We start from the raw sequence: 15,796 nt of genomic DNA on the forward strand, positions 1-15,796 counted from the left end.
TGCATAACAAATTAATAATCAAAAACTATACAATTTAACGTTGTCTGCACAGACCGCTATCCGATTTCACAGAGTCTTGGCAACGTGACATCGGTTTTCCTAGTATCCATGCTGGAATCGGGTCAGTGTTTCTGGAAATAGCTTAGTTATGGATGGAATAATGAATCTTAAATGCACAAAAACTCACGCTGGACCAAATAAACAAACTACAGCAGCATTGCGGTCTTCTCCAGGAATAGGGCAGTACGAAATCAAATCGACGCAGCCGATTTTCGTTTGATTGGGATGAAGGAATTCAGCTCGCAACTTGAAACTTTTGTCATTCAACAACGCGGTTTCATTTTGTTTGATCGATCTGGCATCCGGCCATGGTAAGATTGGTGGGAAGTATCCAGGAGAGAGCAGTTGGACACGATAATTGTAGCCGTGCTCTATATCATCACATTTCAAAAAAGTTTTTGCTTCTTGCTCGAGTTCGATGTCATAGGAGAGCTCCCGCATATTAGCAATTTGGAGACCTATCGACCATTCGTACCGTGCATCGTTCATCATTGCAACGAATGTAGATCTTCTTTCACTTTTTGACATTGCCTTTTGACCATTTGACTCCGAGGAGTTTGAAAGAAGAAGTAGAGCGATTGTAAACGTAAATATCATAGTCGAGAGTCAGACTAGTAGGAATTTAATCAAAAAGTAGAAAACTGATGTTAGAGGGCGGCGAAGGAGAAATGTGGCCGGTTGTGTGTCTGTGGTCCAATATGATGTTATCTTATCTTATCTTATCTTATCTTATCTTATCTTATCTGAAGATATTTTTGGACCAGGTCAATGCCACAAAATCTCTAACAATGTTTCATTACCCATTCGCCAGTGGCTGACAGCTCGCTCATAGTTCAACCAGGGAATAAGGTGTGTGTCTCGTTGCGAAATTTCGTTTTATGGCTGCCTTCTACCGTACTTTACCAGTAAAAAGTTTTAAAAGTACGGTATTCGCAACGGGACCCACACCACGTCCCGGGCCGAACTGTGAGCAAGCAGTCAGCCACCGGCGAATGGGTAATATTTTTAGGCTTTCCATCCGGGCGGCGAAATGCCCGCCCGACCCGCCCTAAGGCGGCCCCACCGGCTCTCTTTTCTTTGCGTGACACACTCCTTTCTTCACCCCACCGCTGCAAATTTTTTTGTTTTCTTTTTTTTAATTAGGAAGACAGTGCTATAGGTTTTTTTTGACAAAATACTATTGAAACTGTGCAAAAAATAAATTAAAGAGACAAACTTTGTCACGCCAGTCTACCCTAGGGCGGGCTAGGGCAGGCACGGGCGGGTCGCGGCCGGGCGGGCGAGGGCCGCCCGCAGAAACGCCCGTCCGGATGGAAAGCCTAAATATTTTCACTGAGCAGATATCCATAACTGTATGCTCGAAAGTTCTTCTTATAAAACCTGTTTCAAAAACCACAGAAAAATTATTCCAGAGCCTCACCAGTAATACAGGAAGAGTCCGAAATCGGAAATTCCTGAAAATCAAAGATTATTTTCCACAAAGTTTAGCAGAATACTCTGTATGCAATATCTTTTATTCAAAACAAGTTTATTTCAAATTATTAGTACTAGTTGTATGTAAATGGTCGACGGCACAGCCCACTATCGGCTTTCCCATTCGCGCATTGGGATCTCGGTTTTCCATATTTGAATTCGGAGATTGGATCAGTGTTTCTGGAAAAACATTTGAGTAATGAGAAATTTGAAATAGTCAATGATGTGAACAACATCAATTCAGATCAACAATTTAATAATTCCTATTTGAAACATTTGAAATTCTCCAAAAGTTGACAAATTAATGTTTCAAGTAACTTTTAACAAAAATATACAATTAGTGACATTTACTAACAATCCTACAACCGCGATCCACCGGTGCACCGAAACATGTCTCTTTTTCTTTGAGTTTCTTAATTTCGCACACAATTTTCTTCGAAACGCGGTTGTAAGAAGTGTACCTTGTCTTTTTTTTACATTTATTAGAAACCCCCTTCTAAACTCACTTGGGACCAAACAAACAGACCACTCCAGCCTCGTTCAACAGCTGCTTCCCAGGGAATGGACACTTTGAAAGCAAATCGACACATCCGACGCCAGCTTGAAGAGGATGAAGGAACTCTGCATTCTTCTTGAAATCCTCGTTTTCCAGCAACTTTGTCTTGTTCCTCATAATCAATCTGGCATCAGGCTCACTCAAAAATTGAGTTTGCAGTCTCTTTTCCAGGAAGAACACTCGATAATTCGAGGTGTGCTTGATATCTTCACACTTTAAGAATGTCTTTGCCTCCTGTTCGAGTTCAATGTCGTAGCGGATTTCTTGCATATTGGCGATTTGGAGACCAATTGAGTATTCATGACGGGCATCGTTTATGATGGCAGCGTATAAGTTTCGAGTAAAGTTTTTAGCAAGTGGAGAATGGTCATCACTGCTACAGTGGATAGTTGGGAGTAGAAGAAAAGCAAAAACGAAGAATATAATCATTTTCTGACAAGAAAGAGTTGAAGAATGAAAAGAAATCTGGGCTGGCTTTTCAAATGCCAAAGAGCCAGAAGGTGGGGTAAACAACAGTTGTTGGGGGAAATTGGGTCAACGGATAACATCATTTGTTGGTGATTCATGAAATCTTGTTCAGTAGTCAGTTGGTTGTATGTAAACAACTTTTAAAGAAAGCAGATATCGCTTCATCTCCATCGGTATTATATTCTCACTGGATCACATATTGAAACAAAATATTTGAAACTGAAATTTTCAGCATAGTTGGCGTTCAGTAAGAGAGTAACTGACTCTTATTTGAAAAGTATACACATAAAACAATAAGAATGTAGATCTCGACAAGTTCTGAATAATCAGTGGTACAATCAGTAGTTAAAGTTAGATGGTCTGGTGAAGCAAAACTTGTGAAACTGAAATGCATTAAAAGCAAATTTTTGAACAGATTTCAGCATTGGTTATTCCCCTCAACTAGAAAATTTTATAAAAAAGTGATATGCGTATTACTTTTTATCAGGCGTTTTGAGAATCAATGGTGGCCGTGAATTGGAACGACATATCGCGTAGTTAAAACCACCAGAATTATTTTCTACACTTTCAAAATGTTTTCTAGTAGGTTGACATGTTGAAAAATAGTTTGGATGGTCAATAATTTATGACATGTAAAAGTGTATTTCAATACATACTTATCTTTACTCACGAACTACAAAAATTATCCCATTTTACATACGGTTTTCCCATTTTTCTACATTCCTCCTCTTTGTTTGACAGTTATGTTCCTATTTTCTACAAAAGCATGTCGAAAAATGCAAAAAAAGGGGAAACCTGCTGTCATTCCAACGCTAAAATGAGATTTACAATAATGAATTTCTTGATGCTCGTGAATAAGGAAAAATGTTATAAAATACACTTTCACATGTCATGTATAACCCCCGCAATTCCCTATAAAGACATTGTTTTCCTCTGACAGAGACGATCTACTTAGATTTGCTCCGCTTTCCCATGTAATTCATCCTGATTTTTTTCTGTTTTGCTTTTACGTTAAATGTGGTCTTCCATCATACCAGAACTAATAGATCCAGCTTCATTTAGTAATGAGAAATAGGAGACTGTAAAAAATTTATGAAAAAAAGTGAACAGATGTTCTGAGTTAAAGAATTTTTATATTCTTGTTAGAAAAATAATAAAAGATTTCGTATTGTCTTATAGATTTCATTAAATTGTATTATACATTCGTTTGGCAAAAAAACATAGTTTTGAAACATTGTTTTATAAAGTGACACCGTTTTCCATGGTTGATAAGCTCTATTCAATTCATTTTCGAAAATGATGTTTCTAACCGAACTCAATTTGATCGGTTGTTCATTTTAGTCACTGATTCGATGAAAAAATTTACAAAGTACCGTATGACATGTCGAAGTGTCTGAATCTATGGGGAACATGGAGAACGCATTATGAGAAAAGGGAACAGAATTTTTTTTAATTTGGGAAAAAAAAACTGTTTCGATAAATTAATTTATTTCTAGAAAATTTTTTATGTATAGTCCGTTCATTAATTCAAAATGTGCAACGCGAAAATTGCCTCTTTCGTCTGTTGTTATAGCGTTCCGGACACTTCTTTACTGTTAGATAAAATTCGTACCGGGTGCCATGAAACTAATAGGAATAAAATATTAAGACCATAAAACACAAAAACCCATCAAACAAGAAATTTCATGTTCTCTTTGAAACACGTTTTTCTTTATTTATGAATTAAGATAAACCAATTTATTCTTTCTCCCACATATTCTTCAACGACAACATTCGACTCTCCAATACGTCCGGTTGCTTCGTCATTTTCGAGATTCTTCGATGTCGAAGCTGCACACATTGAGTGGTTTTTAAGTAGATCAGTATTGGGATGGACAGGTTGCCGTAGAGGAGACCCTGTAATGAGATGGAAGACTTAAAGAATAGATTTAATAAAGAAAAATGGTAATTGAAAACAAAAAAAAACTCACCGTGACATATTGTGTCAAAATATGGTATGTGTATTCTGACATTCCAGCTTCAAAGGTTCGAACTATGGTCACTGAAAACAAGAATTAATAATTTTTGCATTTTCTAAAAAGTGATAAGTATTAAAAATTTACAAACTTGCAGTTCCTTTTGTTTTCTCAGATCTTAACTATCCTTTCTCTTACCTGCCACTGAAGAAAGACACGAGAAGAACAGTTGAGCTACTGCAATGATCAACACTGATTTTGTGGTGAGCACGTTTTCGTATGAGCTGTATCTTGTATTGGTATCGTATACAGATTGACGGATTCTGAAAGTTCGCTAGTTTATCGGAAGAAATATTGATACATTTCAAGTTAGGGTTTCTATATTTCATAGTTGGGACAGAGATATTTTGGAAACTTGAACTCTTTATCTACCGTGCAGTAAGATTTGGACCTACTTTAGTTGAAAGTGACCAAGCTTGAGAGGGTGTTACGGTATCACTGATTGTCCAACAAAATAAATTATGTATAAACCGTACAGAACAAAGGTAGAGCTTCATTTTTGTAGTTGACAACTTTTTTGTACGAGCACTCCCTAGAGAGTTATGGTCATTTTAAGGAGGAAACTCAAAAATCACTCAATTTTGCACTGAAATGGGACGATTTGAAGAGAAATTACTTTGTCAATATGTAACTTGCTAGGGAGTGTCCGTACAAAAAAGTTGTCAACTACAAAAATAAAGCTCTACATGTGATCTATATGATTCATCAAAAACCTTTGTTCTGTAAGGTTTATACATAATTTACTTTGTAAGATAATCAGTGATACCGTAACACGCTCTCAAATTTGGTAATTTTCAACCGAAAATAGTCAAATCGTATATCTTACTGGTACTGTATATCTGTTAGTTGTGATTTTATGTACTAATGAAAAAGCACAGTAATTTTACAATACGAATAAAATGAAGCAAACTTCTTGTAACAGACATTTTCTCTTGGAAAACCCCCCAGCTCATATAAATCTTCTCCTCACATCCTATCCTTTCTTATGATCAAAAACAGCAAAACCACAATGACTACACAATTCGCAATTGTGAACATGATTTTCAGGTTAGTCATAATCGCAAATCCATTCAATGCAAGGTGTGGTGGGTATTGGCAAGAGGGCACATATCCAGCACGGTTTACTCCAAAGTAGATGAGAGCGTGGCCGATGAGGGTGAAGAGGATCTGTAAACAATAGCGGTTTTTTAGAATTATTTCACTGTTGTACCACAATTGATTAAGATATACTTCACGAAACATTTTAGTGGAAAGAGAGATTACATCGTATTCACCGGGCCGAAACTAGTATGCAAAATGAAGCCCGAAGATCCAATTGACGCCAAACTTCAAAATTTTCGAATTAAAACATTTTTTTGCGAAAAAGTCACATTTTTGACTATGAATCAGTCTATAATTCAGAATCAGGAGAAATTTTGAAAAATCATCAAAAATATTAAAATTTTGGTGAAAATTTGAAAAAATGTCAAAAACAATTTTGAAAAAAATTGGCTCCTTTTTTGAAGCCGGCTTGGGAATTAACAAGAATTCCAATCGGATGATTTCTGTTTCAGATCGGTTAGTTCTAATTTAGATTTTCAATGTTATGATATCCATAATTTTTTTTGTGCATAAGCAATTCTAAGCATACTTGTCAACCGGGCTCAAACGGGCCGACACGGGCCGGCTCGTAACTCGCGTCAAAATGAATATTATGAGCTGAAAAATATACCAAAATATAGATCTCGACGAGTTCTATGCCCGTGACCTACTACGGGTCGGATGGCTATTCGTTAATGTGCCGCGGGCCAGGAAAAAGTGCCGAAAAACGCAAAAATGGGCAAAAAAGCCATTCTAGCCCGGCCCGCGGCATATTGACGAATATACATCCGGCCCGTAGTGAGTCACGGACATAGAACTTGCCGAGTTCTACATTTTGGTATATTTTTCAGCTCATAATATTCATTTTGGCGCGAGTTACGAGCCGGTACAGATTTTTCCAAAGTTAGTCATATGTACGTACTTTTTCAGAAATAACTTGCACCAAAAAGCTGTTAACTATGTACAAAAATTAAGTTGTGCTCTAATTTATTCTTTAAAAATTGAGGTCGCTAGAACACGAGTACATGATATCCAAACTACTGTTTCACTTGGTTCCTAAACTTTCACTTGAGAAAAATTGTATTAATTGTATGCTGTTATAAAAAATTTAATGAATGTTTCACTATTCTCATAAAAGTTTTGGGAATTTCCATTTTTTAATGGTTTCCATTAAAACTCCATATTACTCGTATGTTCCCCAAAAACTCACCGCGCCGGCAACCAACATCATTGCAATTCTCTTCGATTTCTCCTGCTCAACATATAATTTTCTCGCATAAAAGGCCAAAAATCTGAATGACATTATTCATATTTTTCTATTCTTGGATTTGTCATAAACACACCGATCGAAAGTCAACGAGCAAACTAGCCATGTGGCAAAATAGTTGCTGAACATGTAGAGACTGTTGTCATAGAAACATTCGGTACTGTGGAATTCAATAAGACACGGGTCGGAGGAGTAGTTGATGATTTGGAAGAGGTGGCGGATCTGAAATTATTAGCTGAAATTTCAAAAGTGGCAATTTCCAAGATGGGATCTATGTTATAGATAGCATGTGGATATATTGATATTTCGGAACAGTAGTTGTTTATATCTCTGGCCACTGGTACAGTTTGCAACTGTCAATTCCGTAACCATGACGCTTCGCAACCCAACAGTTTTTGACTAACGCTTTGAGAAAGGTGCCAGTTGACCTAATTTTCGTTTTTATTGGGTTTTTTCGAAATGTCAAACTGACACAAATAGTTGGAAAAGGTCACAAAGCTCATTTTGGAACCGTGAGCATTTGTAGTCAAGTCTTTTGACCAACCCAAATATCGATCATGTTTCTAACAACACTCATCGGAGGAATGTGCGGAACGGAAATCGGAAATTCCGTCATTTTTTGAACTGTTTTTGCCGGATAATTTCCGATTTTTGGGAAGTTTTTGCGGAAAAACTTTGGTTCCAAAATTTCCAAAATTTCAAATATGTTCAGGATGATAAAAAATATTTTGTGCGGAATCGAAAGAAGCAAAACCAACGTGCCGGTGCCAAAACGTCCCATCTGTGTCAAAACTTACAGAATTATTAGTTTCTACTACATATTCATAGATTTTTTCGGGATTTCCAAAAAGATCTTTCGAAACACTTCCTAATTCCGATATTTCCACCAACTCTTCCTAACAAAGTTCAGTAAAAATCTGGCTTTTAGAAAAGAATCGAAAACAGAAAAAAATTGTGAAAAACAAAAAAAAACAAAAAATGTTTCTAGTCCCACTTTAATTCTTAACTCACTCTAATCACACAATAAACCAGTTGATTCAAATTCGCATTGAACAAGACCGCATACAGTATAAACTGTGTTCCACTGGAATAGACATTCCTATATTTCAGTCGTCGATACGCGAAAATACTCGTGTAAAACGTGATGAAAATCAGAGGAAACGTGAACACGAAATTGATTTTCATCCAAATCGAAGTCTGCGCCTCGAATATTCCAGAAGACGTGCATCGGTATCCGTCAAGTTCAGAAGCGGTTTGATTGGTGTAGAGCATGGGGGTAACTGGAAAATTAAAAAAAAAACACGTTCTGTCAAACAAATGAAAACGAAGACTGAAGAAATATGAAAAGTTTTGAAAACAGAGAAAAAATGTTTACCACTTCACCCAGTTATTAAAAATTTTTCAATAAAAAACTTTGATGGTTTCACGATTCTTAAGTAAAACTTCCTTATTTTCAGACTGACCAATTCATTAAAATGTCTAGAACAAAAAAAAACACCTGGTATACATATTTCCAGAAGGTTTTTTGGTCGTGTTCTTTGAAAAACTTCCTTGACTCAAATAAAACGAAAAAGGCATGTTAAACACTTATGGAAAAATTATTGCATATGGAGGGAGAAAAAAGGAATTTCTAATCAAATATAACCGGAATGGCACGAGGAAGTTGTAGGAGCTCAAGAATTTCAGAACACACATATATTTTTGTTTTGAATAACTTGCCTGTTGTCTGCGATTGTTCCAATGGGGAGTTCAAGTCACCTGTAAATAATTTAGTATAAAGTCAAAGCCATAAAAACCGGGGCCTAATAATGTACTTATATTATCGGTACGTGAGCACTTGCGGGGGCATGTTAAAGGCGCTTCTAATTGTATCGAAATGGTTTTGAAGAGGAAAATATTGTTTGCTGTTCTTTTCAGACATACAAAGCTCGAAAACCGGACATTTGATATTTTTCAACTACAAGACCAATCCGCGAAAAAATAAATTCCGTGCGCCTTTAACACCCCCGCCACGAGTTCATGAACCGATAACAAATAGTGGGCAAACGGGTACAGAGGACTGATTTAACTTTTTTGGCATTTAGATTAAAGAATAGGGAAACCATTTTTTTTTTGGTAACATAACTTTTGGGGGAAAGGGAGAAGCTTCTTACTTAGTTAGATGTCATCAGGGTTGTAGGAAATTAGAAATTTTTACACGATCCGTGCTTTCAAGCTGCTGAATATATTTATAAGTCACATTACAAATTTTGTTTGGACAGCCTATTTAAGAGACTATGTTCCAATTTTTGACAGCTCTGGTGATCATAAAAAAGAAATCAGAGCAAATAAATAAAGAAAATCATTTTTACGCTCAAAAAATGCACCGCAAGAATGAATTTTTGGTCACTTTGATAGGTTACAACTGTTTTTATACTGATTTTCTGACCCAATTCTGTGTCGAGTCAGATCTAATTATTAAAAAGTATGAGAAACAGCAAGTATTTTTTCCTAAAAATAGCAAAAATGTTAAAGTAATTTTTCTGTTTCAATCAAAACACAATAACAGAAGGTCATCTATCTGAATCAGTGTTATTCGCTTCAAAAAACTAACTGCTATCTTTTTTTGACAAATATCTATTTTTTCAGGCGCAAAAACGTAAAACGGAAAACGTTTTTAGAAACAAAACATCTACTGTTTCTCGATTTACAATTAAGTTAAAAATCTGCAAGTTTTTTGATTGGTAGGTTTTTTGATTACTAAAAGTTTTCAACATGGCCCTTTTGAAAGCAACTCTGAAACTTTAGAAAAACTGAAATAATATCTTTCAACACCATATGATCTAGATTAGAAAAACTAAAACTTTAATCTCTTGAATATTCGAAATGTCTGCTTCCCATAATTATCGGCTTCAATAATAATGACGTTCTCGAGAAGAAAAAATAAAAGTTGTTTGCTCATCGAACTTTTTGATTTCCTTAAATATGGGTGTTTGAATTATCATTAACAACGAAAATTTTGTAGTTTTCAAAAGAGATACAGCTGTAGAATTCTTAAATATTAGTTACTTTAAAGCTGTGTTCTTAAGACATTTTGGAAACATTAAACACTTTTCAATAATCGAAGTATTTTGAAAACCAATACCAATTATTTAAAAATCTTATTATGTTTTTATAGTTTCAGATAATTATAGCAAAGTAACGTGAATACGTTACGATTAGTGGTAAGAGTAATACCTCTCTTGGCAATCGCACTGAGTTCAAGGGAAGTCCTCTCCATATTGCTTGCTGAAATCTTTAACTTTAAATGTTTGGAAATAGTATACTTATCAACCTGCCAGGCGCGTAACTTGCTTCAACTTGAGTTTCAGGAGCTGAAAAATATCCCAAAGGATGACTAGTCGTTAATGTACGGCGGGTCCGAGTTAGGTTACAAATATAGATTTGACCAAGACCTATGACCCGGTTGGCAAGTATGAAAAATAGTAACGAAAAAATTAAACTAGCATGCACATTACGAGAAAATTCTCAAAATTTCAAGTAAGTTTGAGCACAAGTGATCAATGTCGCCATTAGTCACGAAAATGTTTCCCAAAGTAATGCTGACTTTTCGAAGCAGAAAGCTTTCTCCCGCAGCTTCTTCACAGTTTCAACAACTGAATGAATTCTAATGGATCCGTATTTATTCGTTTCCTTCTCATGAACATACTTGTCAACTGGGAGTTCTATGACAGGGCTATACGGGCCGAATAGCTAGTCGTTAATGTACCGGAGACCGGGGATTAAATGCCGAAAAACGAAAAAATTTCAAAAAAAAAATCATTATAGCCCGGCCAGCGGTACATTAACGACGAGCCATCCGGTTTTTATTAGGTCACATCCATAGATCTCGACGAAATCTACATTTTGGTATACTTTTCAGCTCATGAAATTCAATTTGAAGCGAGTTACAACAACCTGTGTCGAGCCGTTTTGGTCCGTTGACAAGTTTGAAAAATAGTAACGAAAAAATTGAACTAGCATGCACATTACGAGAAAATAAGCTCTAAATTTCAAGAAAGTTTGAGAATTCGGCTATTCAAAAAATTCACGAAAATTTTTCCCAAAGAAATGTTGACTTTTCCAGGCAGAAAAGTTTCTCCTGTGATACATAAACTTTCCGATTGACATTTATTTCATCTCTCATGACTACTGACGTTGATTTATAGTGTTCTTTTATGCGGCCCGTGTGAAAGCTCAAATTTTGATCAAGTTCAACTTTTTTGTTTAAAATGAATAAGAAACTAAAGTTCAACATTGATTTATGTAATGTTTGTGAATGAAATAATGATTTATTTTCGATTTTCAAGAGTGAACGATATTTATGAAAAAGCTTTGTGACCACATAGCATTCCCCAAATTGGAAAAGGAAAGTTGGATTCGCATCTGAAAATCAGAAATTCGGCTTCACTGAAAACGCTTAAACACATATGAAATTGGAATACCATTACATTGACAATACCCTGCAGCAAGATATCCAATTTGGACTTTTCAGTTCAATGTGAGCAACTTTGAGACGGTACCACTGATTGTCCCACAATGTAAATTATGTATAAACCATACAGAACAAAGGTACACCTTTATTTTTGTAGTTTAAAACTTTTTTGTACGGACACTCCCCAAAGAGTTATGATCATTTTAAGGAGACAGCTCAAAAATCACTCTATTTTGCACTGCAATTGGTCGATTTGAGGGAGAAATTACTTTATCGCTATGTAACTCTTTAGGGAGTAAGCGTACACAAAAGTCATCAACTACAAAAATAAAGCTCTATCTTTGTTCTGTATGGTTTATTCATAATTTATTTTGTGGGACAATCAGTGATACCGTAACACCCTTTCAAAGTCGGTAATTTTCAACTGAAAACTGCCTAGTTGTATATCTTACTGCATGGTACTGTAGTACACAACTCACTCCACAAAATCAATTTTCCCATCGTTCACAACATCTCCCATCATCACCATACATTGTTTCCCAGTTGTCGCACCAGCAGATGCATCTGTCATAAACTGATAGGCATCTAGGTTTTGAACACTTTTATCCGTAGTAGTGAATCCCTGTTAAAAATTTCGAGATATAAGATTTCTTGAAAAAAAAGTTATGCTTACTTCTATACTCATACATTTCTTAGTTGTAGGCGTTGCCTGACATTCCGTGGTCCTCTGAGCGTCTACAAACGCGTTCAAGATACGTACATTTAACCGTTTTCTAAGAGCATTGAGTTGATCTGAATTAAAAATTTTTTGAGATCAAACCTAGTATCACATAAATAAATCCACTTACAAACGAGCCGTTCCACTTCAGCAGCACTAGCCACACCACTGAATTCCAAATTGTATTTTTTGCAGAAAATTGAGGACTGAGAGTAGGAACTGTTGATGTACTGTGTGTAGCCCACCGCAATACACCAATCGATGCTTGGTCTTCTATAGAAGAAAAGTCTTCTTTGCATCTCTTCATAGCTGTAGAAACATTTTTCCTTAAACACCAAATTTTCACGCTTACAGAAAACTGAAAACTTCCATCCGGTGCCAGTGTAAGCTATGGTGTAGTTTTGAATCATGCCATCAGGAGTCGTTGTGGAAGCGTCACCCTGTAAAAGGTGTCTGACTGTGAATGTCAACTGACACTGAAAAGTATGCCGTTTCTTTATATTCTGATATATAGGAATTTCTGTTCTTTATGTTTAATCGTTCTAATCAACGGATTTCAAGGACACGACTGCCGGACAAGCTTATAAAGAACCGTATATGACGCACACATACGTCCGTAGCCAGCTTTTGAAGTCCTCGCGCAGGCGCTTAGACGGTCCGCATTTCGTAACTGGCTGACTATTTGTGTTGGACCATGCGGCGACGCGGACACCTTCGGGGAGAGTGAACATGTAAATGCACGGTCCATGACGTTTCGTAACTGCGACGTTTCGCAACTGCGACGTTTCGCAACTGCGACGTTTCGCAACTGCAACGTTTCGCAACTGCGAAATTTCGAAACTAAAACATTCACAACCATAACTGGCAATAGTTTAACCTAGCTTGGTCAAAAAACGAGATAACTTTTTCTTCTAATTAATTGTTTTCAAATATGTTCCCTAGCTCTTCGGTACACTCAACAAATATGCAAATGCGCTGTGGTTGCGAAACGTCGATTATTTTGCAGTTTCATCGAGTTCACAAAAATGTGATTGAATTCAATCAAGAATACTGAACCGTCTTTGATTACCTTCATCATTCAACTCACCTCCGCCATCACGCCATCAAAAGTTGGTGGGTTCTCTCCTGCTGGGCACTTGTCCACTAAACTTTCATCCACCTGCATCACGAACTTTGCTAAAACTTCTTGGCTCAATACTGCTCACCTTCACTTTAAACGCCACCTTCGCCTTATCCTCTCTTTTTGTTTGCTGGACATACCATCACTGAATCCACAAGTGTAACATGTCTCAGTGTTATCTAGAACAGCCATCTGAAATCAGACCAGCTTCATGTAAGTAGCAATTACCAGAAATTACCACACAACTCTCTGTTGAGAAACAGGTTGGCACACACAAATTCCAAGTCAAGTCAGGTTGGGCCACACATTTGGAGAGACTCTCTGGTCTCCCCCAAACCTCTATCATTTTTTGAGTAGTTCCTTCACTATTGGATGTCAAATCGATGAGAAGGAGAAAAAATAGAAACGGCGACATTGGAAGCAAAAAGTTCAAAATGAAAAGCTTGGGGCTCCGAAATTGGAATACATTTCAAAATAAAAGAAATATGCTCTGACAGACGGTTACTAAGGGAGAGGGTAAAGAAAACGACGTCAGAGGGGAAAGCATGTGGAAAGCAAACTAAAAGTAACAGAAAAGTAATTGACCGAGCAGAGTGATAAGTTTATCGAACGGTGTCACTTGCAGCCGGTTGTTTCTTTTTATCAACTATCACGATTATATACAGTGGAGACACAAATTGCCACGATAAGAATTTTGATTCTAGACAAGGTTGTCATTAATATTTCAAAGTTGATGTTTGAATCTTTCGTTGTTTCACTATTAATAAAGACCTAACTTCGATATCACAAAGTTCTGCAACTGTAAATAAAATTCAAAAGAAAATCTACACCAAATTCTGTTTCATGCCATTGCCAAAATCCGAAGCTGTAACAATGTGGGTAATTTTGCGAGTCAAGTTTATAAAAAAATAAACATTTTATTGATTACGTAGAATTCGACTATGACCAAGCAAAGATTTTTTAATTTCATAGAAATAAAGAATCACACAGATGTTAATAAGAAACTAGAGTTTTACATTTGATTTATGCATCCAGGTTTTGAACATTTTTATCCACAATATTGAACCTCTGTGATTTTTAAGTATGTAGGATTTCCGAAATAAGAAATAATTATTAGGCATATTCCTGGTCTCGTTTAGTATCATAATTGGTAGACCGTAGACATCAACATCCGATTGCAATCCTCCTCTAGAGTTTCTCGAAGTTACCAAGTTGGGATTTGGCTCATTTGTGTACTGGGTAATCACTCCCAGTCTGTAGATAGTACCATCCAATTCAAACTTGTCCGACCGAACATTGGGATCCCTGATTCTAAGTGTCTGACTTCTGTGAACAGTCCAGAACAATGGGCAGCGGAAGTAGAGTTGTAGTCTAGACTTATTGATGCGTGAGATTTCAGCATTATCCAGAATTAACTTACCACGTCCGTATCCATGTAAAGAGCAACGAATTTTGCAGTTTCATGGAACAACGACTTGGGACGGTTTTTCATAATTCTGAAAGTTGTATCTTGTATACTAGAGTTCCTAATCATTAGTTAGTCATTTTTCGTCACGCGATTAATGACGCAAAATGATAAGCAAAATATCATAATTTAAAAAACACAGTGTAATTTGACTATCGGAAATGAAAAAACAACTATCAAAACGACGTAAATGATTGATTCCGATACAAAAACAACTATTAAAACGACGCAAATGACTGAGAAAATGAGTTTTCATTTTAAAAATTTTCTGACATTCTTCCTTTTTTCTGCTCTAAATACTCACGTTTCGGCTATTTACGTTCATACTATTTCGACTATTTTTTAAAAGTTTTGACGAAACAGCTGAATCGACTATCGTTTTCGTCATTTCCAAAATGATTATGACTATATCGATAATCATTTCCTTTCGACTAGTTGACGTGAATAGTATGAATGACTATCAGTTTAAACTGATTTCGTCATTTATTTACACTGACTAGGAACGTTATTGTATACCATCCGCTCAGACCGATTGCTTTGGCAACAGACTACCCCCTATGAGAGGTTGACCTCCTCTTAATTTGTACTCATTTTGCGAGGACCTTACTGACGTGGCTAATCGCACTACTATTATTCCTGCGGATACCGTGTGGGAGAGGTAGAGGTCAGTCCTCCATTGCCACGTCATTAAGGCCAACAGTAAGGTCCTCGCAAAGTAAATACACATTAAGAAGAGGGCAACCTGGCCCGAGCAGACGTTCACTAAGAACAGGGAGGTCCGTTTTGTACAATTTAGAAAGTCAATAATCTCCGTATCAATTTGTTTTTTCGTTTGCTCAAAGTCTTCATTTTCTCCAAAACGTATCCGCATAGTGAGGGAACTGAACAATCATATTGATTAATGCTTGAAAACCACTCCGTTCCATATTAAAGTTCTCTATCATTAGTGCTGAAATGATGTTCATCAAAAGTTTGATAATAAGCTATTCAAATTAACAGTTTCAAAAAGTACATGTATTAGTGAAAAATGAACTGAAGGTACTAAATACCATATTATCCGGACACTACCAACAAGAATACAATCCCAATTACTGCGGAATCAATAACTACCAAGTTTGGGT

At 36.4% G+C, this 15,796-nt stretch overlaps 4 protein-coding genes across 4 annotated transcripts; all 4 read right to left on the minus strand.

Annotated features, from left to right (window-relative positions):
• Positions 1 to 34: 34 nt before the first annotated feature.
• On the minus strand, positions 35 to 552 carry GCK72_012731 (uncharacterized protein; the record flags this gene model as incomplete). Its single annotated transcript, XM_053729356.1, has 2 exons — positions 35 to 131; positions 188 to 552. 2 exons carry the CDS (start codon positions 550 to 552, stop codon positions 35 to 37), a joined length of 462 nt encoding a protein of 153 aa, XP_053584128.1.
• Positions 553 to 1,607: 1,055 nt separating this feature from the next.
• GCK72_012732 (uncharacterized protein) lies at positions 1,608 to 2,518 on the minus strand (the record flags this gene model as incomplete). Its single annotated transcript, XM_003097373.2, has 2 exons — positions 1,608 to 1,713; positions 2,040 to 2,518. 2 exons carry the CDS (start codon positions 2,516 to 2,518, stop codon positions 1,608 to 1,610), a joined length of 585 nt encoding a protein of 194 aa, XP_003097421.2.
• A 1,776-nt stretch (positions 2,519 to 4,294) lies between these two features.
• On the minus strand, positions 4,295 to 8,191 carry GCK72_012733 (uncharacterized protein; the record flags this gene model as incomplete). Its single annotated transcript, XM_003097415.2, has 7 exons — positions 4,295 to 4,453; positions 4,528 to 4,598; positions 4,711 to 4,835; positions 5,543 to 5,739; positions 6,863 to 6,944; positions 6,996 to 7,141; positions 7,931 to 8,191. The coding sequence occupies 7 exons, from the start codon at positions 8,189 to 8,191 to the stop codon at positions 4,295 to 4,297; spliced, it is 1,041 nt and encodes a 346-aa protein (XP_003097463.2).
• A 3,656-nt stretch (positions 8,192 to 11,847) lies between these two features.
• On the minus strand, positions 11,848 to 14,702 carry GCK72_012734 (uncharacterized protein; the record flags this gene model as incomplete). The annotated part of the gene is made up of 6 exons (XM_053729357.1): positions 11,848 to 11,994; positions 12,046 to 12,164; positions 12,221 to 12,530; positions 13,178 to 13,266; positions 13,351 to 13,402; positions 14,631 to 14,702. 6 exons carry the CDS (start codon positions 14,700 to 14,702, stop codon positions 11,848 to 11,850), a joined length of 789 nt encoding a protein of 262 aa, XP_053584129.1.
• Between the last annotated feature and the right edge of the window lie 1,094 nt (positions 14,703 to 15,796).

Source organism: Caenorhabditis remanei, chromosome IV (genome assembly GCF_010183535.1).
Source record: "Caenorhabditis remanei strain PX506 chromosome IV, whole genome shotgun sequence".
Taxonomy (NCBI): Eukaryota; Metazoa; Nematoda; class Chromadorea; order Rhabditida; family Rhabditidae; genus Caenorhabditis; species Caenorhabditis remanei.